The 23,503-nt window shown below is 35.5% G+C and overlaps 1 protein-coding gene across 10 annotated transcripts in view; it reads left to right on the forward strand.

Annotated features, from left to right (window-relative positions):
• The window catches only part of KDM4C (lysine demethylase 4C), a 255,488-nt gene that overhangs the window by 162,744 nt on the left and 69,241 nt on the right, over positions 1-23,503 (forward strand). For all 10 annotated transcript variants that reach the window (XM_064502918.1, XM_064502920.1, XM_064502917.1 and 7 more), the window contains 3 exons: positions 975-1,051; positions 17,914-17,969; positions 21,401-21,509. In XM_064502918.1, the coding sequence (XP_064358988.1) occupies positions 975-1,051; positions 17,914-17,969; positions 21,401-21,509 (242 nt within the window). The remainder of the gene's footprint in view (positions 1-974; positions 1,052-17,913; positions 17,970-21,400; positions 21,510-23,503) is intronic.

Consider the following 23,503-nt stretch of genomic DNA (forward strand, 5'->3'; position numbering starts at 1 on the left):
AAAAAAAAGAAGAAGAAAAAGCTTTTATAGTTAGAGCATTCATTCTGGTAGCTAGCAGGCAATAACCTGACCTTTATAAAATATGCATTCATACCATTCTTTGCTGCAGTTCCAAAAGGCCTCGTATGTCTTGGCTGGTGTTTGCATGGAGTATCTGGAGTTGCGTTGATTGGAAGATGATGCACTTCCTCCTAGTCAGCAAAAGCAAAAGTTCCAACTGTGTACTACATTCAAGGTCCCCAATTACTTGGTTCAGTCATTGTCTGAGACAATTTTGTAATCTCCAGATACAGTGACCTTATCAGCTATCCTGGATGACCTTGTTAATGTTTCTGTAAACTTTCAATAATTATGGAGTGCTAACTTCTGATTCCTGTTTCAATCCCTAGCTGTTAAATCCCTATTTTGCTCCTTGTATTTTAAATGACAGTGTGATGTCAATATGTTCTTGTTAAGTAGTTAGGGTAAAATTTTGCTATATTTGAGGATATGTGAGGACTTGCCTTTGACTATAGATATGCAGTAATTTCATCCCTCCTATTCTTTTTGCTTTTGAGAGTGATTGAATGCATGAATTTTCCACAGTATCTTCTACAGATGTTAGGACTTGAGACTCTGAGAAGTCCATGTGAAATCCATGTATGGAAGTGCTATGTAATTGCACAGAGTGAATGTCAGTGCACTGTTTGAAACTGTTCAGTGTTACCGCAGGGGAGAATTGGTTACTTGCTATTGAACTGAAAGGAAATAAAAAATTCTTTTTCTTTTTCTTTTTTTTTTTTGAGGTTTGGGAAATGCATGTAAATATAATTTACATATTCCATAGACTACTTGGGAATAGCATTAAACCTAACATTGGAAGGGCCTCGTGGTCACAGGAGATGAATTGTATTAGTGTTTGTATACAACTGAATTGTATGACGCCATAGAGAGAAAGGCAGAATATATTACTCAACCCAGCTCTCTTATTCTAGGTTGCTATGGTGTCCCTTCTCATGAAATCCGTAGTGAATGGTTGTGTTCTCGATGCAGAAAAGGAGACTGGACAGCTGTAAGTTTCACATATTGCTCAGTTATCTAACACATTACAGATCAAAAGAAAGAAAAAGGAGCACACATTATATGTGTAATGCAGCCTGTGTATCTCGGTTTTTCTGAAGACACTTTTGTTGAAGAAAGGTTTATATGCAAAATATGATTAGATTGCAATGTAAAATGTAACTGCATTTTGAGACATAAACTTGGACAAGTTTTACAGGCTCAAGAAAAGTCTTGGCTAACAGTATAGTTCTGTGTAAAACATTGTTCAAAGAAACAACTGAACATTTAAATATATGTAAGAGAGAGAATAAGAAATGAGATTTCCTCTAAATATTTTAGACTTTGAGTATGTATGTGGCAGCTGGGGAACAGAGAAGGGGAAATAGAATAGTAAATTGCAGTCTAGAATGCAAGTTTTCTTTTACAGCATTTAAAGATTTACTGCAGTGTATAATCAGAAAAAGATTTCATTCCTGAAGCTCCTAAATGCCTATTGTTTGATATAAAAATGAATGTGCAATAATTTTATGTAAAGGGAAATAAATAGATAAGTAAGTAATAGTTGATAAAATCCCCAAATTCTATATTTGTTTAAAAAAATAAGCTACTGAAAATTTTACCTTTCATCAATCTATTAGTTGGCCTGCCAAGGCAACTAATATTTGTTTTCCTTAAAACAGCTTGAGGAAATGTGATAATGATTTTTGATGGCAACACAGCTCTTCCTCATTCAGTTGCTGAATTAAAATCAGATAGTCCAGATGCCTTAAAAATGTAAATCCTTAAATGGAATGATAAAATTTTTAGATATGTTCAAGAAGAAATGAGGATTCGCACTCCTGGAAACTGTGATATCACTTTTCACACTTCATTTCTTACAATTATGAACTTCACTTTTAAGATAACTGACAGTGATAGTATTAGCAAAGTAAAAATAGGAATAAATGTGAAAACTTTCATTTTCCTTTTGTACATGGTCAGCATTTTTGAGTTCCTTTGTGCATACTGAGTATTAAGGAAACAAATGAGGAACTGGCATTTATAGTGCACACATTACATAAGCTGGGGAAAACCAAAGGAAAAGAGTGACTTAGAACTACTCATTACAAAAATATGATCTGTTTATAATGTTTAGTCTAGTGTTCTCTCAGCGAATAGCCATTAAAAGTTTACTGAATCAATTTCTGTCTCTATAATATGTTCTCGTTTTAGTAGGCACGGCATTTTTACTAGGTAAAAACCAATTTTCATCTTTCATTGGTAACCAGGAAACCTTGTTATAGCTTTCTTATCAGACAGTCAGGAGTTTGAGGATCTCTGGAACTACTTTTGCAACTATTCTTCCGGAGTCAGTGTAAGGTTGAGGGGAAAAGCCTGCCCTGTCAGGTGTCAGGGTGCCATTAACTTGGAATCTAATTATCAGTTAAGCAAACAGGGTTAGACAGCCCTGCTGCTCTATCGAAAAGTTTCGTCGATTTTTTTCAGGAGAGAGACAGCAATGGCGTGTATAAGTATGGGAATTCTAAGGATTCATGAGATACCTTGTATGACAGTAGTAGGATTGAATCATATGTATTTGTTAAAAACACTGAAAACTCTACATCATTGGCTTGGAGTCTCCTATTAAATTTGGAGAGAGTCTTCATCTTTTGATTATAAAGTGTTTATTTATCAAAATTTATTGAAGAAAGGAAACAAAATTCAGTCCTGTATTTTGTTAATGCTGTATTGTAGAGAGGTTTCTAAAATAGTTTAGAGTTTCAGGATTGTTTTACAAATGATTTTGGTTATTTTGCAAGTGAAGAGGGCATTCAGATAGCACAGTGGTAGGTAGAATATAAGAACAAAAATAATGAGATAATGACTGGTTTGGCTCTTACTTATTTTCACTATGGGGCAGTAAGGGAGAATAGTGGAATGTGATAGAAAAATGAAAATGTGGGGGAAAAGGATAGAGCTTGACCTCATTATGATTTTTCTTTGGCAAAATCTTAGGGGATAAATTCGCATTGAAAGAAAGCACTCATTTGTCAAAACTGAGACTTTTGAGGGGACTGTAGTATTTCTTATTAACATCTTACATGAGAAAAGTTATGAATGTCATACTGAAAAAGTGGTACACATAACTTTCTGAAACTCAGGCCAATCTGTAAGGAAGATATTTTTTGGCCAAATTATTTATATTGTTGGAGATGAGGTAGTGGAAGAGTAACTGGAATGTCAAGAGCATACAGAAATTAGGTGAATGGAAATTTTGTACAAAGAGGTTCTATTCTTGGATTCTGCGAAAAGTACACTGTAGGAACTGGAGAGAACACAACGGATTTCTGGGATTTAATGTCATAGGTACTCAGAAGCTCATAGAAGTGGAATGGAGCACAATTTTCACAGTGCAGACTCAATGCTAGATGTTGCCCACTTAGAAGGACAGTTTGCTTAATTTAATGTAAATGTCAGCTATTGCGTATTCAACTGAATTGCTGTGATTTTGGGAGTGTATTGATAAATGTACAGCTAAATTATTAGTGCTGACAGCTTCAACTTTTTTTGAAACTTTAACTGTGATCTGGTGACCTGAATGAAATGAACTGATGCCCTCAAGAGAGTTCCTTATTCAAATATCTCTGTTGAGTAAAATTCACATTCTTAATGCTGTATTCTGACATTCAGTTGGGAAGTTTCACTGGGATGTTGAAGACTGAATAGATATGTGATGAAAAAATTGCTTTCCCATTCTTAGATCAGGTCTCTGAAGCAGCTGAAGAAGCTAGTTAGTTTTGCAGTGTTTAGAAACTTTAAATTAGTATTGCTTGTTTACTTACATACTTTATTTTTCTATTTTTGTGTATAGTCTCATTTTGTTTTCTTTTGGGGCAATAAATCTGGCATCTGTCATTAGTATTAAATTTACTTAAAGGTTGTCCATCATAATCTAGTGTCTTGTATTCTTTGATGCTGTGTGTAATTCACGTGTCAATGTGAACTGTTCTTTGTCAGTTGAAAGATGTAGGAAATAACAGATACTAGGCATGAAATCTGCTATCCGTTGGTGCTAAGTAAAAAAAATATCCTACAGTTTCATGTGAATAAGGCTGTATTGGAAATTCTGTTATTTACTCATATATAAGTGATACCCTGATTAATTTTTCTTTTTTAATATTAGGGCGTCTCAGTACTCTTAAGTTGCTGAAGCAATCTCAGAACTATTAGTGATTATCTCTGAGAATTTGCAGACTAAACTGCCATCAGGCTAGAAAAAAATAATGTATTCTTTTAAAAAGGGAGAAAATGGGTGACTGAGAGTAGCAGTTGGCAGTCAATCTAATTTGAATTCCAAGAGAAATACCAAACAAATTATCAATCTATCAATTTCTAAGCACCTAGACAATAATAAAGTTGTAAGTACAAAGGGGTATGTATTTAATAACAAATCATATGAAACTAACTTTTTTTTTAAAAATAAATCTTTTTGCTATGACAGCTTCTGGGAGAAAGGCACAACCATAAGATTTGTATGTCCTGAGTTTCACAGGCTTTTAATAATGCTTTAGATTCTGATATTCAAGCCAGGGAAATATGATCTAGATCAGTAGTTGCCAGATATATTGGAATATGGATTTGCTTTCAACCCTCAGTATCTCAGGCCACCAGCCATCATTCTCATCAGACTCTTAATTTAAATTATTAAGATGATGATAAATTTCTGTGGACCGTTTGTTGATTACTTTTCATGTGCACTGGTCCATTTAAAGTCATTTTAAGATGAATACACAACTGATTGGGAAGTATGTTTTGTGGGCAAATTCCAAAGTGTTAAACTTGCAGAATATGTTAAACTGTTCCACAACTGTCTAGTATTATTAAATATATTCTTTTCTTGAGTTATTTTAATATTTCAGTGAAATTGAAGGATGAATAAAAGCATTCCTGCTGAATTTTCTCTGAGTACGAAGAACGTCAGGCATTTTGTAGGATGAGGCTAGAAATAATATTACTATATTGCAAAAATGATATAAAATAAATTATATGTAATTCAACAGAGATAGATAAAATACTTAGGAGTTATCAGTTGCACACATATAAGGTGGGAGTGCCTCCCTGGACAGGAGCTCCTGCTGCCATCAGAGTGGTCACAAACTGAACATAAGTTATCAGTATTATACTGTTCTAAGAACGTCCAAACATCACACGGGGATGGTTAAACTCTATACTGGGAGTAAAGCCAGGAAAACATGAGGAACGATCTTTCTGCTCTCTTCAGCTTTGAGCCCAGCTGAAGAGCTGTGTTTGACTGTGAGCGCACATATTCCAAAAAATATTAGACTGAATGGACTGGAAGAGAAGAGGAGTAATTGAGATTTCTGAAAAAAAAATTTTTTTTTGGTTGTTCTTCCTAGGCCTTAATCATTCCATAAGGGAGGATTGAAAAGAATTCAGTTTCTTCAGTGTGGCCAGGAGAAGACAGAAGGGAAATGCATAGTATTCCCATACGTAAAATTATATGTATACTGCAAAGAGGAACATGATCAGTTGTCATCTCTTCCTACTAAGGACAAGACGAGTTGTAGCAGCCTTAAACTACATCAGCAGGTGTTTATGTTAATCTCATGAAATTTCACAAATTTCTATTAGTAAAAATAATGAAATACTGGAATGGGCTATGTAAGGATTTTGCAGAATCTCCTCCTTGAAGATTTTTAAAAACACATTAGGCAAATGTTTGTCAGGAGTAGCGGAAGAAGAGCTGGTTGTTGCTTGAAGCATAAGGATAAAGTAGATACTGAGGTTTCCTTTTTTTGTGGTTCTCTTTTGTCATTGCCTGTTTGAATAGTATTATTCATTGCAAAGCAATATGAAACTAGTACTCTGTGGAAAAAAACTTGCTTGATATACAACTTAAATCTGTTAGTGTATTTTTGTGTGTATGGAAACCCATTGCTGCTGTCTGCATGATTAAGCACTGCTGATACTTCTTTGGGTCCTATTTATCATGTTTGGGTCATGTTTCTGTCTGTTCAGAGTTTGAAGAATAGCCTTAGATTAGCCTAAGAGCTTTCACTTCAAAGTAGTATGATACTTCCATCTAATCTCAGCATTATACTTAGGAGAAATATGATTCCCTTTTAACCAATATTTTGTGCATCTTTTACAAAAGATAAGTTAATTGAATATAGTACTGCCCAGGGTACTATTTTGCCTTTCTAAAATATGCAACTTATGTTAGTCTCACCAAACTTCTGCTGAAAGGTTTATGCTACCTTTGAATTACATGCTTATGTATTTTTTATTAACCAGTTTTTGATTTGTATAAATTTTTCTATACTTGTTATTATACGTATGATATTTAATTGTATTTTAATTTGCTCTGCAGCACCGTAAGTGTCTCTGGAAAGAGAGACATAATTAAAGAAAACTACTTGTTTGCACAACCTCTTTTTGCTTAAGGGAAAATAGAGTGAGTATATTGTATATTCCAGTTTACATGCTTCAGACTTCAAGTTTCTATATGAAAAAAAAGAAAAATAACCTTGTTAATCTAAATTCTTGATCAGGTTAAGTGTTCCTAAACACTGTGGCTATTGTAGATGATTTGAAACAGATTTGATGAACTGTGGGACTTATGTACCCACATGCCTTTTAAAATATCAGTTCTTGCATCAGAAGAATGCACAAAATCAGAGGATTTAATTGTCAGAAAATATCTATTGTCTCATATTCTAACTTCCAAAATATCTGAAATGTTTTCATTCCTCTTCACACTACTGCAGAGGAAGAGGATACTTAGTTGAGGAAGATCTGTCTGAGGTATCCTCTTCCAAGTAAGAGTTTGAATCCTTAATGGAATGTGCTTGGCAAATGAGGAAAAAAGCAGTTTTGTGCGATGGAGAAAAAAATGGAAGTTATGGAAAGAGTAATGGTATGAATGCTTTACAATATTTTATGTCAGCCTTTTCATCTTTCAAGCATATCTTTGTATTCTACTATGCAGGAGGTCCTGTTTGATAATGATTATTGACAAGGGAGAAGAGTGATATTGAATCCATCTGTGTTAAGGCCCCCAAAATAGTGATAAATCACCCTCCCAAAACAACAAAAAAATGAAATAATATTAAATAAGTCATCTGCATGGCCTCTGAAAGTGTAACTGTATTCATACAAAGTGTCTTGATTGAGAACAAACGCCTCATTAATCTTAAATGCTTCAGCTGGAGAAAGTTAGTGAAGTCAGGAAGAATAATGACTGGCATTATAGGCAGTGCAACATGCTGTACTGTGTGCAAAGATCTAGTCACCTAGTAGCTATACTGCATAAACACAATACCTTTATTATTTAGTGGGGAAAAAAATCGGGAGAGGAAAGAGTTAGAAAGAAGAAGAAATATGGGAAATAATTAAATGCACTTGGATGATTTACTTCATAGTAAGTTAGCTGTAAATAAGGCTACTAAGGAAACTGCATGACTTTTTACAGACTAATTTAACTATCCTTGGCACTACAGAAATAGTTTAGCATTTTATCTCACCAATAGCACTGATTATAAGACCACATGTATTTCAAGGATCCGACGTGGAATATTAATGGCAAGTGTGAAACAGCCGTGTGGTATTTTTGCTGTAGATGAACTGTTTCATGCTTTATATTTTACTGCTCATCTGCAGACATTTGGTTTATTTGGAATTTCTGGCTAAGGTAGCCCAATACATAAGTTGAAGGAATTCTTAAAGCCTGTTCTTTTTTTCCTTTTCTTTTTCTTCCTTTTTGCAAGACATTCAGAGAAGTGGCATATAATGACTTTCTGTATTCATGCCCAGAAACTAGAGACTACCTTCAGTTGACATTTCTGTGTCTTCAGAAGAGTCCACTGGAACATTATTTCATTCTACTAAAAATAATGAATTTGAACAATCTTATTATAATGGTGCCCTTCTTGCCGGTTTGGTTATATTTGTGTCAGCATTTCTATTATAAACGCCTATTTTTAGAGCCTGATAACTGCCAAAATAATTCACTTCATGTGAGTTAGTATACAGTGTCTTAATTTTCAGACTGATACTGCTAACAATGCTCTAAAAGCATTTGGATGTTGTTAAAGAGAAATTTTTGGGCTAAACTTAAAAATCTGGCTCCAGCAGGAAAGGTTTGAACTGTAGGTTTTCTCCTTTTCTTTTTCCTCTCCCCTCCTCTCCTTTTTTTCTTTTTCCTCTCCCCTCCTCTCCTTTTTTTTCTTTTTCCTCTCCCTCTCCCTTCCTGCCAGAAAAATACATGTTTTTTTCAATCTGGCTTTTCCCCAACTTTCTCCACAGAAAGGTGGCTTACTGTGAGAATCACTTTTAAATGCTAGTGCTAACCATGTGTGGTCCGGGAAGTAGGGAGAGTGGTATTTCTGGTTTACTGTTAGTCTAGTAACAATGCATGCAGTGCTTATAGAAACAGTCTTTGACAGAACATAGACAAGTTTGTTAACACTATATTTCCTGACAGAGAAACTGAACTGAAGACTGTTAAACTTGAATAATATTATTTTAACCTAAGTGCTGTAATGATCAGACCCAAAGTCCTTTTAGTTGATTATCTGGTCTCTAGGAATATCACTACAAAATTACTGAGGGGAAAAAAAGCTGGAAATAGCCAGTAGCAAGATAGCCTGCCCTGCACAGCTGGTGCTAGGCTGCTTTCTTGAAGAAACAGTTTTTCAGCTAATGATGTTTAGTCTTAAATCTGATATTTACTGTCACTTCCAAATAGTATATTGTAATAATAGGAATAATCCTGCGTATTTTTATATTTTTAGCAGTCTAAATGCCATCATTCCTTCTTCTTCTTCTTTTTTTTTTTTTTTTTTTTTTTTTTTTTTTTTTTTTTTGTGAAGTGTTTAGCCTCACTGTTATCCTCAGGCAGTGCTTTCTATGGTCACATTGTATTTTGCATGGAAAAAAAACAGTTTTTTATTTGATACCTTTTAATTTTGATGCCTTTCCCTTTCCTATTGCCTTTCCCATTGCTTTTCCCATTCATTTTGACTTCTCTTCAAAAGGAGAGTTTGTCTCTAATCTTTCTTGGTGGGATGCTTGTGAACAGTCACTGTTTCTCCAGTAAATATCTTCCAGGTCAGCTGATCACAGTCTACTGCATTTGGGCAGATCACTCTTCTTGTATATATTATCAAGCCAATAATGCTATGTCACTGAGAGCTCAAGAAAAAAAGACTACTTGCTTTCTGCAGTGTTGCTTCAGCCTGGCGTGACCTGGGAGTTGCGGTTGTAAGGAAACTTCTGACCATCCCTGAATCAAACACTCAGGGCAGACTGAATATTTGGAAGATTTAGCTTCTAAACTGTGCCAGGTCGGTTGTTGAGGATATATAGACTTTGAATTCTCACAGGTGGATGACTTGAACAGATTTGAATACATCAGAAAGAGTAAAATGCTCATCTATAGCAGAAGTGCAGCCGCCTTCAAATTTCAAGAGCCTTCTTCAAGCTTGCAGCTTGTAAATCTGCCTTAGCCGAAGTAGTGTCTATGCATTAAATGAACAGTAATTCTTGATAGATTTCTCTTTCATGAAATTAGTCAGCCTGTTCAATCAGTATCAACTTTCAGCATCTACAAAATGCTAAAAAAATTGATAATGTTTTATTTTTGTGGGCAGAATAACGTTTTTCTGTAACATTTTCTAAAAAACCCATAGTTAACATGGTTTTCTTGAAATTCTTATTTTTAATAAAAAATAGTTACACTGCTGAAGTAGGTGGCAGTAAAAATTTGGCGACATTTATAAACAACTGAAAATGGTGACTTAAAATGGTAGCATCCTGCAACTCTGTTAATAAATGCTTCCAGACATGATAGTGAATCCTTTTACTAGACTGCTTTTAATTTGTTTGTAAGTTGTTACTTCTAAGAATATATTTTCCCCCCAGAACTAGAAGTCAGTTTCTAAAAAAACTGATTTTAGGGTAATAGCTTAAAATGAGTACAGCAGCACTCTCTGAATTGAAACTAAATAAACTCAAAAGCTAGTTTCTAAGTGAAGATTATCCCACTGCTGTGGAAAAATTAAAATACTCAATTAATGGACAGTTTCTGAAAATAAAACTTGCAAAAGTGTTAACAGAAACTGCAACCTTTTTCTCTTTGCACAAATATAAAATATAGACACAGACTGAAATGAACTGGAGAAATGAGATTGCAGAAAAGGGAGCAATGCCATACCAGATGCACATCTGGGTTAATACTGGGAGATGGTATCTTGAGCATTACAAAGCAATTGAGAGAGAAGGCAGAAGACTAAGGGCATCTATTCTGAGTTCAAGGACTGCTCTCTAAAAGCCCACCACAGTGACTTGAAAAAAGCGAAAATTGTTTCTCTACCTCAACCATTCAAATTGTATTGATGTGACTTGGCTGTGGCAGAGTTCAAGATTAGATGTCTGTTTTAATTAGTTGTGATTTTCTTCCATCCAGCTACTTTTTAATGAGACTAGTAAGTCAGCATTACTCTGACAGAGCTTTGCAATAGTTTACTCTTAAAAGGAAAATAACTATTCTGGCCTCTTGCTGGAAAAATTTGGAGAAAAAAGAAAAGAATTACCTATCCTAAGTGTTATCGTTAGATTCTTAGTGCTTCTGGACACCAGTTAGAGACAGTAGAGGCAGAGGAAAAATAGTTAACAAGGAGGAGTTGAAATATATCATTAACTAGGTAAATAGTGTCCTACTTAAAGTGCTACAAACATTATCAGCACTTGCAGTTCTTTCAACCATCAGGCAAAATGCAGGCTTACCTGAAATGATTCATTCTGGTATCACTGCTAACCAGCTGGTGGTTTTCAATACCAGTGAATGCTTTTTTGGTTTTGTTTTTTATTTTTAGTTTTGTTTGTTTTTTGTTTTTCAGAATCAGGAATCTTACAAACCAATGAAAATTAAATGATAATAACAACAGGATACCTGAGAGTAAAGTGATGATTCAAAACTGAGTTGACTGTATTTATTGCTGTGTTTTTATGGGTCATAGTGTATGTGGAGTATAGTTATGTTTTCCTTTGAAAACTTGGCATTGCCAAGGAATTGGAGATTTTCCTAAAATCTATGGATCTTCCCTAAAACATCTTAAGATGTATTTTGTAAAGTTTAAAAATGTCAGCTTACATAAAAACATAAGATCTGCCATAATGAATTAAACCAAAGTCTGTTCTAGCCTAGTATATTGTCTCCAGCATGGACAGAAATGGATACCTGGGGAGAATATAGCTCTACGGCAAGCATTCCTTAATGCTCTGCAATCTCTAACAATTTTCAAATAAGAAGCTTCCTTAGCCGAAGGCATTACCTGTGTATTTGCTAAGTAAAAAGTAACCTTCGACAAATTTCTCTTTCATGAACTTACCCAGCCTCCTCTTCAAGCAGTGTAAACTTTTAGCATCCACATGTGGTAAACTTGTGGAAAACATTTTTGTTTGTTTAGAATCTGCTACTCTCTGGTCTCCCGCGGTAGCAGCAACCTAGTTCTTCCGTCGAAGTACTCAGTCACCTTTTTCATGCTGCTCATGCTTTTAATGGCACCTGTCAAACTCTGTCTTCCCTTTCCCAGGCTGAACAACCGCAGCCTGCTCAGTTATCCCTGGTGCAGAAGCTGTTGCAGGTGTTTGACAAATCCTTGTTTTTTTAATGAAGCCTGTGAAGTAAGATTAATCAGAAACAAACAATGTCGTGATAAATTATTGAAATGTTCTGGGAAAAAAGATATAATTAAACAGGGAAAAGTGCAAGATACTGAAACTGAAATAGTCTCTTGAACAGACACAGGGGTGGGGAGCAATGATACAAGCAGTTGCTGTAAAAGAGGTTTTGAGGGTTATAGCATGCACCAGCATAGCAGGTCAGTGCGTATGCAAGGAGATGTGGCGTGCAAGACTCCTCTTCTGCCTGGCATTGTGGAGGCTTTTGCTCTCCTTGCATTTCAGAGGGGAGAAATGGCCTCAGAGGAAGATGGTGAGTGAAAAAGTTGAGGTTGTTCAACCTACTAAGGGGGTGTACATAGAAGGATATGGCAAAAAGGAAAGGAACAATCTGGTGTTCATTTTTTTAATGCGTGAATCAAAAAGAAACAGGCTTAAACCACAGCAAGCAAGCTGCAGGTTAGCCGTAGGAAAAAACTTCTTGATGACAGGGATATTGAAGTGCTGGAAGAGATTGTTTGGGAGATTTTGAAAACTATGTCACCAGATTTTATGAAGAGGTTGTTTAAAACATGTCTGACAAAATCCATGAGGAATAACACATTTTGTTGACTCTGTCTTTTAGGAGGACCAGATAGCCTTTTGAAGTCCTGTTCAGCTGCATTGTTCTATGTTCTTTTTGTCTTATTTGCAGACATGTATTTATGTGACACAATATTATTAAAAGTTCCTACAGGATATAGCTATTGGGGAAAGAAATATGTGAGAAAAGATGATTAGAAATGAATAAATAGTTTTCCTTTCTTTGTTGCATACATAACGGCCTTCACTAAATCACAGTTTTCTTGGATTTTTTTAGTATTCAAAATTTATCAAGACATTTTCACAAATTCAGTTCTTCATACTTACTGGATAGATTTGCTACAACCTTCCAGATTGACTGTTATTATTCACCATAGTCAATATCCACCCTGATACATTTGTATTTCCTTTAACTGAATAAAAACAATTCTTTGAAGATGCTGTTGTAACTTACAAGGTCTTAGTGGAAAAATGAGAGAGCTGTTTAACAAGAAAGAGGACAGTGTGGGGCATGTGCATAGTTTTCCAGAGGAATAATCATTATTTGATTTGTTTATTTGTCCTTCTGCCTTGGCTTGGCTGAATTCTGTTTACTTGTGGTGTTATGCAGCTTCTTGTCTCATGCAGAATGTTATTGCCGATGAGGTATGGAAATACAGAATGGTAGAAACTGCTTTCTATGAGCATTGCTGTCAATGTGATGTTGAATTTTGGGAGAGTGTAAAAGATACTCAAAGACAACCAAATATATTCATTTTAAAGTATAAGAAGTTGTGATCAGGCGTTTCTTGTGGCATTCATCCATGCAACAATAATTAATATACAGCTACAGTTGAGTAATGGCATATCATTCCAACAATGTGATCCGTCTTTTGGATGTATGTATCAAAGGAGACATGCTTAATTCACATTGACTTTAGGCTTTTCCTGCAGTTCCTAGTAGTGGCTGTAATAGAGAAGTAAAAAATAAAACAGATTAGGAATGCTGGTTGCAAAATTCACTGTACTCTTGTAAGCAAGGAGAAGTGTTCAGTCCAGGAACCAAAATTATGATTTGTATTATCAACAAAAAGAAAGTATTGTCTTCACTAAAAATATAAAAGACGAAGGGAGCAATAGTATGATAAAGCTTGTAAATGATATGGAAGTGGCTTAGTTTATATGGGTACTGGAAGAAAGTTTTCTTTTTTTGATTCTAGAGTGTTATGGAGTTTTTTAAGCAGATGAGCATTTTAAAATGGTCTAAGGTATAATTTAGACAAATGTAAAATAATATATTTAAGAAGAAATCATTATTTAATGCAAATACCAATGAAAGAAGATTACTTGTTTAAAGGATTTGGAAAGCAATAGTGAGTAGGCGATTGGATAAGTTCAAAGGTGATACTCTATAACAAAGTCTGTTGCTATTCTGATTTTTACATGTAGACAGAAGGCACACATGGATGCGCAAATTCTCTCTTTTTCTGTAATTTCTGTAATTGCTAATATACATCTGATTTAACTGCTGTCCACGTCTGCTATACCTGTACTAAGAACTACTGAATCTGATCAGCTTTTAATTTAAATATTAGGCTTTCTAGTCGTCAGTTTCCTTGTGTTTTCATTGTCTGCAGTGTGGTTAAATTGGAGGCAAAGCAACAGCCATTTCAGGTGGATGCAGGGGAATGTTCTGCAGTGCAGGCCTGAGTTGAGGAATAGATCTGATGGGCTTTCAGTCTGTGCGTCTTCTTGCTCAGGTTTGCTATGAACACTGCTGAAATTTTCTAGTTCTTTGGGCCTAAGTTATAATAGTCTATATCTAGCAGACAAAAAGCTTTTTCTACTGCCTGGTCCTTACTGTCTGTTCGTCAAAGATTTGTGTAGGCTCTCTTTGAAAAGGAATGTGGTTAGTGAGTGAGGGTTATGCCTAATGTCTCTTGCAGTGTATAATTCTCAATTCTTTATTTTTACAGTGGCTAGGAGATGGGAAACCTGCAGAGAAGAAATTTATTAGTAACAACTTATATGGATTTTTTTCGTGTGTTGCTTTAGCTTAATTTATTTGTGGAACTTTTTTTAGGGCCGTGGACTCTGTCTGATTGCATCAACAAATTACACAGCAAGGGATCACACTAAGCTTTTTCTTAAAAGACAAAAACACATTACAAGCAAAAAAACATTCACATTATTCAAGTACTGAATTTCAAAGTAAGTGGAATAAGAACATGAAAGCTGATAAATTAGGGGAATTTTTGTGTGTTATTTTGTGAAATAGTGAAGCAGTCAATTAAAGGATTTTTATGGCAAACATGAAGAAAGTACTTCAATTAAAAAGAAAGAAATGGAGGAGACACTGAGCTTTTACATTTGAATCAGGAGCATGACTGCTTTTTTCCCCCCACAGAAATTTCTGTCGAGTCAGACTTGTTCTCTCTTCCCCAGTCTACAGATATTATTCTACGTGTACATTGTAAGCTTCAGGTTTCTGCAGAACTGCAAATGAGGTGGGGATCAGTTTGTCAGGAAGTCTTGCACAGCTCCTTTGTGAGATTGTGATATTTGCCTCTTCCTATATGGCTGTTCCATTTTGAGTATTATCTCTATGCCACTTGACTCATTTATTTTGTTACTCTCATGTGGTTTAAGAGGAGCTTCCCATCTACTTTTACTGTTTTTATCTCCCACAGTCATATATGAAATGAATAACTTAGACTAGAGCATTCCTTTGATCAGTAGGTCTCGGAGCTCATTACAACAGTGGGCAAGCTCTATTTGTAAAGATAAAAAAAGTTGGTAGCAGAAGACATGACCCGTTCCCTCAGGGTGTCAAAGTCAGTCAAGGGAATAACTGAGAAAGAGCTCATCTCTCCTGGTCTCTAAGCAAGGTTCTAGGAACAGTAAGTAAGACTGGAGAGGATGCAGTGTTGAATGGTTACTCTGTGGTCATGCTAAGCAGTCCTCTGGATTCCCGGGTAGGTTTGAGTTGCTAGAGACCGTTTCATGCCATAAATTTCATGTATAAATACTTGCCTTTGAGAACTGAATGCCCACTTAGAATCTAATCTTCACTTTGGTTTTGCATTTCTTGCAGCACAGAGACAATTTTTTTTTTTTTTTACTACTTAAAAGTTATCTTTTTGCTTAGATGACCTTGAAGGATAAAATACACAGTTTTCTCTGTGTGACATGATCTCAGAACTTCAAATTTCCCATGATTTTAGTGGTACTTTACTGGAAATGGTGCACTATGCCCTTCGTCTCTTTAGCGGATTTTTTCTCACATTATATCATAATTAGTTCATCGTGAAGTGAATTAAAATATATAAAGCCTGAACAATGCGATTACTTAGCATCTAATTCAGGAAAGCTTTTACCTCACTCTTACGTAGTTCAGTAACTTCTCCACTTGCGTATTGCTTGTGAAACCAAAATACCATATTCAGGGTAAGGTGGTAATGTTTTTTCATAGGGCTCTGTTAGGACAACTCTTGAGAGGATACCTGTGAGGGATGGCAGCACCTCATTATGTTAATGACATCCCGAAAAGGGCAACAAATGTAGTAAACAGATTTGAAGATGTGGCCTTGAGGGAATTTAATGAAGTTAGAGAAAAATATAGCAAGAGGGTACGATATCAGGAGAATCTGCAAATATTTTAAAGATAAAAGAATGAAAAGAGGCACTGTGTTCAGTAGTTCAAGAGCATCACAGGTTTGAAACTAGAATAGGAAGGGGTGCATTAGACCAGTTGTATTTGGCATGTGAATCTAGAATTGTAGGATGTTTGTTGTCTTGATCTCTCCTTGCTTGTGCTTGTACAGGGAAGTCGAATAAGTGTTTTTAGAGTAATTCTGGTTCCTTTCTGTTTTGCTTCACCATGAATAACCTGGGAACTTGAAGAAGAGGGAAGAGAAATAACCCCATCTCCTTACCTTCCTCCTTCATTCATTCCCTGCCTCTTCTCCACCGCTCCGTGAAACGGAGGATTGTCATCTTGTGTTAGGCTTGGTACAAGAGCAGGTTTCGACGGATCTGGTGAGAGAACCTCACTCACAGAGGTACAGATTGAGGAAAAATGTCAGTTCTGGAAGAAAAAGGCTGACTTATTCTCCAACAGCCAAATGGAAAAATCCTGTGGATTTTTTTTGAAACTCTTTCCTCTGTTGAAAAGTTGCAGGGAGTACAAGTTGAAGCACTCACAGCTGCAATAGCAGCCTCCGTATGTTCCGTTTTTCCCCTTTATATGCTGAAACCACCTGTTCCTGCTCACTCTAGTTTGAGTATCTGAAAGAAGTGGTATTCTGAGCCATTGGATTTCCTGTTTTAATAGTCCGTGTTTACTATTACGAAGGGAGCTGCGTTCTGGAACATGTTGGGTCCCATTCCAGGGCTCTTGTGAGTAAAGGAAGGAACCTCACTTCTCCACACCTCTACAATGACATTAAATACATAAAAAGGCGCTGTAAAAGAGAAGGGGTTTATCAGTTCTCCCTGTATTTGGAAAGTCAGACAAAGTTATGTGCTTAAACTGCAAGGAATATTCATTTGTTGCAAGGAGGTTATTTGTTGTTGGGAGAGGTCTTTCTCATAGGAAAGGTAGTAAAGCATTCAATTAGATTGCTGGCAGGCATTGATCTCCATTGTTGGAGGTTTTAAGATGAAATAACTTAAACTTTGGGGTTCAGGGGACAGCCGCTCTCAGTATAGATGTAAGAGCGCAGAGTGTCTTGACTTCATTTTGTGCATTTTGATCATTGTAGAAACCAGCAAAATGGAGAAGGAAAGAAAAATAAGTAACAATAGAAGGACTTTCCCATCCCTCCCAATAAAGGGTCAAGGAAAAGGAGAATTGGAAAGGACATAGTCAGAAAAGAAGGGAATGGAGAGAGAGAGAGAGAGAGAGAGAGAGGAAGGTTGGAAAATAAATACGACTGTGCATCTGTTGAAGGGCATAGTTTTAAGTAGGCGTGGGAAAGCCCCTGTTTGTTTGGCATTTTCTCTTGGAACTGCTGAAATATGCCTTGCTGAGTACCCTGAAAGCAGATGAAGCTGGACTGAGGCTCAAGGCAATGAACTTATTCCAGGGCAAAGGGAATTTTTGCAAAAAAAGAAACCGCAAAGGGAATTTTTGCAAAAAAAGAAACCACAACCTGCCTTGTACTCTATGGGTTTATAAATTTGAGAACTGTCAGGAGGAAGCAGCAGGTATTCAAGGTATTTGAGTTGAATCAGAGAAATATAAATCAAAGATTTCCCAGTAATTTTTATTAAGCTAATTATATGTCATCTTAATTTGTTTTAACTTAGTGAGCTGCATGGCAGTTCCAGCCTTTCTGTTGCAGCACTGATTGAATACCTTTTCATTTGCTATGTCTTTCAGTGATTGTCTTAGTTTGCTCAAGGGTAATACTTAATTTATTTTTCTTCAGCTCTTTTGCGTTATTGCTCTTTTTGTTATTATGTTTTTGTATTCTTCCTATAAGGAAATGTAGTGCTTATAAATGGCAGGTTGTAAGCTAGCAATTAATAACTAACTGTTTGCATATCCTTAATATCAGCTGCATAAAACCGATTTCACAACCAGTCAGTAAAGTTCACTTGTTTCTACACTGTTTTTATTTTTAGGAATGTTGTCTCTGCAATTTGAGAGGTGGTGCATTAAAGCAAACTACTGACAAGAAGTAAGTAATATATACTTCAAGATTGTACCTGCTTGTTTAAAACTTTATTTGCAATCCATTCTCACATAGAGAGCATTTGCAAATACTGTTCCTTGACAGTGTCCCTTTAAATTGAATTACTGCAGAATTAAATTTACTCCTATTGAAATGTGCCACTGACATTTTGTGAAAGTAGTTAGATGCTAAAATGTACATTTGTTTTATTATTTGCACACATCTACTTGTTCCAGATTCAATGCTGCTGGTCACTGTAAAGAAAGCCAATGAGAACTCATTTGAGATTGTTTGCATGGGCAAGTCTTATCAAATAGTGAAGTATATTTTCTTCTTTAGTCCTGAAAATTTGTGATTATAGAATTTAATACCTCTGAACTTTTGTTAGAAACAAATATTTTAAATTAATTAATCTGAAACATTTTAAAATGATTCTGATTTGAAGTGCTTTTTAAATACATTTTTATCACACTCTCTCAAAAGTAGCAATGTTGCTGACATCTTACTATTAACAGAATCAATATTTTTCTGTGCATTTTGATGGTAATACAGTACATCAAATAACCTTAAAATGTTGCAGCTTAATATTTGTTCAAGCCCAATAATGGAACAGTTTATGCATTCTGGATATTTGCATAATTAATTAAATGCTCTTTGTAACTACAAAAGTAAAATGCAGACTTTTTTAACCCTTTGGAATGCGCTGAGAAGTGAGTTCAGTGATATGAGATCATCTACCTGCAGTATCCTTTTCCACTTACCTGGAATAGTTGATTTGTCAGTGATCTGCAAATGGTTGCATGATTCTTGTAAATTGTCCAGTGAATAGAAGGTTTTACTTGAAGCTTATGAGCCAGATGTTGTCTTCGAAAAGCATTGTTACTAAATTAACGAATGTTTGAACCAGCTGCTGAAAATACTCGACTGCTTTTTAGTTCTAGTTTAAACTCCCATAAGCCATTATTTACTACTTGCTTTTCTTGTTAAAATAAAAGCAAGAAAGTGTCATCTAAGTAAAATTTAGCATTGTCCTTTTGGTGCTTGCTGCTGACATTGCAGGGTGAACCTTTGAAAACACTTCTGTGCATTACCTAAAATATTTCAGAAATATGCTTCATAAGAGTTATTCATAGGAAAATCCCCCAGAGAGGTTGAAGCAAGTGACTTTCTCAGCATAATTATACCTAAAGTCTTTGGTTTTGCATTACATGCCTCTGTAGGTTTCTGTTACAGATTTCTGAAATGAGAGTTCTGTGGAAGTATTTCTACTCTTGCTTCCTGTTTCCATAACACATTACAGTTGCTATACAACACTGAGCCCCTGATCTGCACTTAATCCAGGCCTTAGTACCCCTTTGAGCATTACCTACTGTTCCGAACTTGTGTGTGTTGCAATTACATCTTTTTTCCCCGAGAAGTGTAAAATCCAACATATGTGTTCCCTTCTTTGTCTCTCTTTCCCTGCATTCTCTCTCCTGATTAAAACACTGACTTGAAGATGCGGGATGGGCATTACAGTTAAGCTAATGAATCAGAAGTGGTTGGGGGGTAACAGCTTTGGCACATAGGATAGCTGAGATTCCTTCTCAGGGGACACAGCACTTGTTCTGAATCCTGGTAGGGTGAGAGGTATCAGATCTGTAAAAGCCTGAAGTGCAGATGGATTGAAGAGCTATTTTGTTTATGACATTTCTGTCCCCATAAACCTTAGGTGGTAAGACACCTGGTATTAAGGCACTGTAGTTTTGTATGCAGGACGGCAGCAATGAAAAGAAATAGTGTTATTAACAGTAAGAGATAAAAATCTATAAGCATGATTTTTTTTCTATAAGTTGGAACATAAAATAGTCAGAATAATGGAATGATAGAACTACAGGTTCTATCTGCTTTCATTTGGGCTGAATAATATTGTTTGCTAGTAGTTATCGTCATCTTTGCATACTGCTTTCATATCACACTTTGGCTAATACAGCTTCAACATCACATGACAGCAGTTTGCCAGGTCCCTGTATTTCTTCTTATACTCTTCCAGATATTTTTGTCAAGTATTAGTGGTTGAAATAGCACCACTCTGTAGTGCAGGAAAGAGAAATGATTTCCTCTTTGCCGTGTTACCTCTTTTCATTTTTGCTTCCAACTCCCATTCCTGTTGATGTGCTAGGATGTTTGTCGTATATGTCTCTGGAGACCTACAGCAGGTGGAGTGAGGCAAAGATACGGAGCTTGGAAAAGTGAGGAAATGGAGTAATGAGGCAAGGTATACAATGAGGGATGGTGTATAAAGCAAATATTAGAGTTAAAGAACAGAAATGTCCCTGTTTCTTCAGATTTTAGGGAATTCATTTCTGTCTTGTTATCTGCCTCTCCCTCACGCCCCAAAGATTTTAGATGTAGCCTCAGAAAGCTGCTTTTTCTTAATAAAAATACTATTATTCTGCCTTTTACTTAATATAATATGTACTTTAAAACGTGAATTATTCACTGACTTTTTTTTTAGTTTAGGGTTTCTTTTTTCTTTTTCTTTTTTCCTTTCTTTTCCTTTTTTTCTTTTTTTTTTGGGGGGGGGGGAGGGGAGGGAAATCTCTATATATAGAGGATAGAGCAGTGCTTCCTAATGAGAATAGAAGGCACATAGCATAATCCTGACTCATTTGACAAGTCTCCTGAAGTTGGATGGAAGTCTTACATGTAGCACTGGTCCTAGGCACTTGTCAGGTGCTTTCACTGATCACAGGGATCTAGTTCGTGTTGGGCATTTCAATGATAGCCGATCAGTTTGCGGCTTCTATGCCTTTGTGTCTGGAAACAGAAAGTCCTGATAGCATGCCATGTTTTATGGTTTGATAAATGCATGACCCTGTGACCATGTGTGCTATCTAAGAATAGTTACTGAAGTTTGAATAATGTTAACACAAAATGCTGTAGGTGATAAATTGCTCACAAATGAAATAACATGGACTATGTATGCATATGGATAACACAAGTGCAAAAGCTTTGCACTTCATAAATCAAATGTACCAGCCACCTAGAAAAATAAAATAAAAACTCAGCCTGCAATGATATTTACACCAAGTTGTATTACTGTTAGGATTGTTAAATATGTTTGAAACAAGAGTGAGAAATCTTAGTAAGGAGATACCTGGAGTTGGAGGGCAAGGGAAGGGCTTTGGTATATTTCATTGACATTAGTTTATTAACAAAATAAATTTTGTTTGTTATGATGATCTTCTCCAAAATACAGTGACAGTATTTCAAGTAACTGCTAATACTGCATGAAGTTATCTTTTAAATAAATGCAGAACATAAAATAGAACTTCTATTTTAAAAGAAAATAATGAAAGGTAGATGTTATATATTACTGAGTGTTGCTGTATTTCTTAACACTTGTATTTGTTTGTCTTTTTTTGGTGATATACTTAACTTGCCACTTTTTACAGGTGGGCACATGTAATGTGTGCAATTGCCATCCCGGAAGTCAGATTTGGTAATGTGACAGAACGTACACCGATAGACACAAGCAGAATACCTTTGCAAAGATTAAAATTGGTGAGTAGTAGGGCTTCATATATACTTTGTTATCTAAAGATGTTCTACTATTTGGAAATGTATTCAAAGTCTGAATTGTGAATACTGTTACCAGTTACAGAACACTAAACTATTTCAGGGTAAGGAATACATAAATGGGGTTTTATCAAGATTGGCCTATTGCTTTTGACTTTAATAAATGGCAATTCATTAACACTGTTCACAGCCTTTGCAAGCAGCCTTTGTTGTTTGATAGAAAATGTTTGAATCTGCCATCCCCCAAAAGAACAACAACAAACTTGACATATGTCCACTGTAAAAGTTTCACTTTTGAAGCTGTGTTGGTGAGGAAGGTGCTAAAACCTAAATAGACCAGAATATCCCACAGTATATATTTGGGGGTTTTTTATTTTGTATTTTCACCTCAAGGAACTATTCATAGAAGTAAAATGATGAATGACTTACTTGTCCTGTGGTAATCTCTACCATCAGGACATTGAAAAATGTGCACAAAACAGATCACATGTTATACTGGACAAATAAACTATTTCCGGAGGCATTTTAAAGGATGTTGAGAAACATAAATATGAATGCATCAACTACAAATGATTACACCCTATACCTCATCGCAAATAACATTACTGTTGAGGAAAGTTGCTGTATACCAGCAGAAAACAAGCAAAACTGCTTATTAAATAGATGAGAATTTTTCTTAGTGAGTTAAATGAGAACTACTTAATTTGACAGCATGTGCATCAATCTGATATCATCTTCTGAGAGAAGGAAGGTGATCAGCTGCTGATTAGAAAAATACAAGAAAATGACACCATCAGTATTCTGTATCCACTTCGAAAAGTATTTCAAAAATGGTTCTTGATCTACCTAACTTTATACTAGCCCTTTTTTACTACATCATTTTGAACTATTGAAACTTTAATTACATTTTCATTTCATTCATTATGTTTTGTTTTTCGTAACTTTTTTTCTTAATGTGGAGGTGCAGCTTTGACCGAATTAAATTCGTAACCTGCCCTTCAAATAGGATTCTGTTCAAAGAGATTTTTCAATTTTGGTTTTACATATTTTCTTTCTTTAAATCTTGTAAACAGTATTTCTGAACAGTTTATGTATAATTCATTATAAAAAATGTTGAAAGCTTCTTGATTACTTCTATAGCTTTTAAAAGTATTTCTGAATGCCATCTCAGGCTTTGCTTAGTATTAATACCTTCCCTGGAAAAAAATGGAATTTGGTAAATGATCTGTCATCTTTTCCTCTACTTTCTTATCTCAGAATATTAAAATCTTGGATTTTCTTATTGCAATCAGTTCAGTACACCTGCAACACTCTTTTGTTCCCACTATATGAGAAGATTTCTCAGAATCCTATTTTAACCCACAGGGTCTTAATGTTTTTGAGACAACCCCAAATTCTTCCTAACGTGAAAATATGAACAGTATAAGCGCAGAAAATTATTTTAATATGTTTACTCATATTTTTTGAAGACCTTAAGCAGTCACAGACATTCGCCTAGTTGGAAATTATTAATTTGGAGGCTGAGACCACAGGAATGTTTCATTTACCAAGTTTTGAAATACTTGTTCCAATCCGGGTGCCCATGACTTGAACTGTAGAAGAATAATAGGAACCTTATGGAGAAGGCTTGAATTAATTTTAAATTATTGATTATGGATATGGAGCCAAAATGCACGAAATTTATGAAGTTACATGATTTACAATTCATAGGTCATTACTGCTGAATATGAAGCAACTATAGATCACTGATGATGTTAATCAGTTATTCATAACCGAAAGCTTTTTCTTCTGTTCTTTCCTTCAGCTGATGTTGAAGGACTGGTTACAGTCCTTAGTGTTTTTTCAGTTGTTGAAGACTGCTGCAATTTTTATGTGACATTGAGGTACTACAGACTGTATTGATTTGCATATACCTTTTTCGTCTCCACTGAGTGTTTAGAAACGTAGTGCTTGCTTTCCTTAATATTGTTTTTTAAAGT

Source organism: Dromaius novaehollandiae, chromosome Z, assembly GCF_036370855.1.
Source record: "Dromaius novaehollandiae isolate bDroNov1 chromosome Z, bDroNov1.hap1, whole genome shotgun sequence".
In the NCBI taxonomy this organism is placed as follows: domain Eukaryota; kingdom Metazoa; phylum Chordata; class Aves; order Casuariiformes; family Dromaiidae; genus Dromaius; species Dromaius novaehollandiae.